Here is a 1,829-nt window from a genome sequence, read left to right as displayed (position 1 = left end):
GGTTCTCGGTATCTACTTGACCGTGCAGAAGGCACGACATTCCTCATGGGCTCACCTGTTCTTTGATGTCTTGGTCACGATTGACAGGCCAGCGCAAAGCTACCTGAGGTCCTGGTACGTTGGAAAGAGAGATGGTCGCCTGGTGATAAAAGCGGTGTTGTGTGGTGTGGAACGCTGAGACAGCTTCACCTTGTCAGAGGTGAGTCCCCACAAGGGCTTGGCGATGAGGTAAGGGAGAGAACCGAACGCAGCCAGTATTCGGTTGGCTACATAGGGCTCTGGAGAGCCTATCAACTCCCGAATACGTCGATGGACTGAGAGATCAATGCGTTGACATCGGGACACCAGGCCAGACGTGAAGAAGTACTCACCAGCTCCGACTTGCTCGGCAATGGGAGTTACCTTGACAGGGACTTTGAGATAACACACACCAAGCTTCTCATTCCCCCATCTCGACTCCATAGGCGCGAATTTGAATGGCGAACCCGAATTCAATGCGACCCACATAGCGGCTGTGAACTCGTCTGGGGTCTGAATGGAAAAGACCCCAAGGCTTAATGAGCTGCCCAATGGGGCGCTTCGTACTGGCCCTCCTTTTCCGCGATTTTCCTCACAATACCGAGCGAGGGTCCGGTAAACAGCCGCAATGAGTATCTGAAGACCCAGTAGAAATAGTAGGCCCCAAGCAATCCACGTACATCATTGACAGTTGTCTTCTGTGGGTGACCTTCTGAGGCGCGTCTTGCAAGATTTTTGATTTCCCCCACGGAAAATTCCTCGCCAAGTCCGGTGAAGGAGCAAACCCTAAAATCAAGTCACTTGAAACTGAAATTTCTCAGTGGTCCGCTGTCGAGCGGCGTCGCAACTACAGCTAGTGCGGCAGCGCTACCTTTTGGAGTTCTTCCGCGCACGATAGTTCGGCTTGCATGGATTGGGAGGGTCCTTTGATAGAAATACTATCTTCAAAACTGCTCGAAATAGTTTAAGTACACTCTCACTCACAGACATCAGTTTGCCCTACAATAACCAGACATGGATCGATCGAGGCTCCACAAGACTTACCCTGGCTGAAACATTGCGGGTGGTACCGAAGATCTCTTCCATACTCTTCGTCTCATCTACTGGTGTGCAACGGGAGACAACCTGACTACGGCAATATAATGAAGCAGGTTTTCTCTTCACCGACATGTCGCATAGCCGTAAAACCATCAGCGATCGAATGATGGTACCTGACGAACACACCGGTAGCAGCATACGCCAAATCCGTTCGCCTACTTCCAGACGAATGCACTGGTGATGATATCGCTATCTCGTGGTTTGTAATTCTGGATAAATACAACTCGCCAGAGCGGGTTACTGAATGACCGTAAGACCCCAGAGGGCTCAGCCGGCGGCCCTACTTGGTGGGAAGAGGGGTCGAGCACATTTCCCCGAGCATTTTTTCAAAATCCTCATGAGTCATTTGTTCCTCCACACAGCTTATGTTGTCCATTGGTTTCCAGTCCTCGGGAGCATCAGTCCAGTACATGCGGCCTTCTGAACAGATCACGTTGAAATGTAGTTGTTTCACTTGAGGTCCTTATCTACCATCACTATGCACCAAGCGTTGTGCAAATCTTCCTTCTCTCCCATAAATACGTATAAACTGTTCGGCGAAGCCAGAAAAGTCGACCTAAGACTTGAGGTGGTCACGACACGATTCGGTCTATAACATGGGGAAGTATAGCTGCCACGTTGTGACGATAGAGTCTAACGGTGGTGCTTTAGTTACCTTCTCTTGAAAAATTATAGACGCATGAACGAATAAAATTGCTTCTTCCATATCGTCT

At 49.7% G+C, this 1,829-nt stretch overlaps 1 protein-coding gene across 1 annotated transcript in view; it reads left to right on the top strand.

Annotated features, from left to right (window-relative positions):
- The window catches only part of Pmar_PMAR000918 (enolase 2, putative), a gene marked incomplete at both ends in the record, with an annotated part of 1,005 nt that extends 939 nt beyond the window's left edge, over positions 1-66 (top strand). The window contains one exon of the mRNA XM_002771063.1: positions 1-66. This exon is cut by the window's left edge and continues 4 nt beyond it. Coding sequence (XP_002771109.1) covers positions 1-66 — 66 coding nt within the window.
- Positions 67-1,829: the final 1,763 nt, after the last annotated feature.

This window comes from Perkinsus marinus, assembly GCF_000006405.1.
Source record: "Perkinsus marinus ATCC 50983 genomic scaffold scf_1104296964002, whole genome shotgun sequence".
NCBI lineage: Eukaryota > Perkinsozoa > Perkinsida > Perkinsidae > Perkinsus > Perkinsus marinus.
Note: the sequence above shows the minus strand (reverse complement) of the source record. Positions and strands in the feature narration are given on the sequence as shown.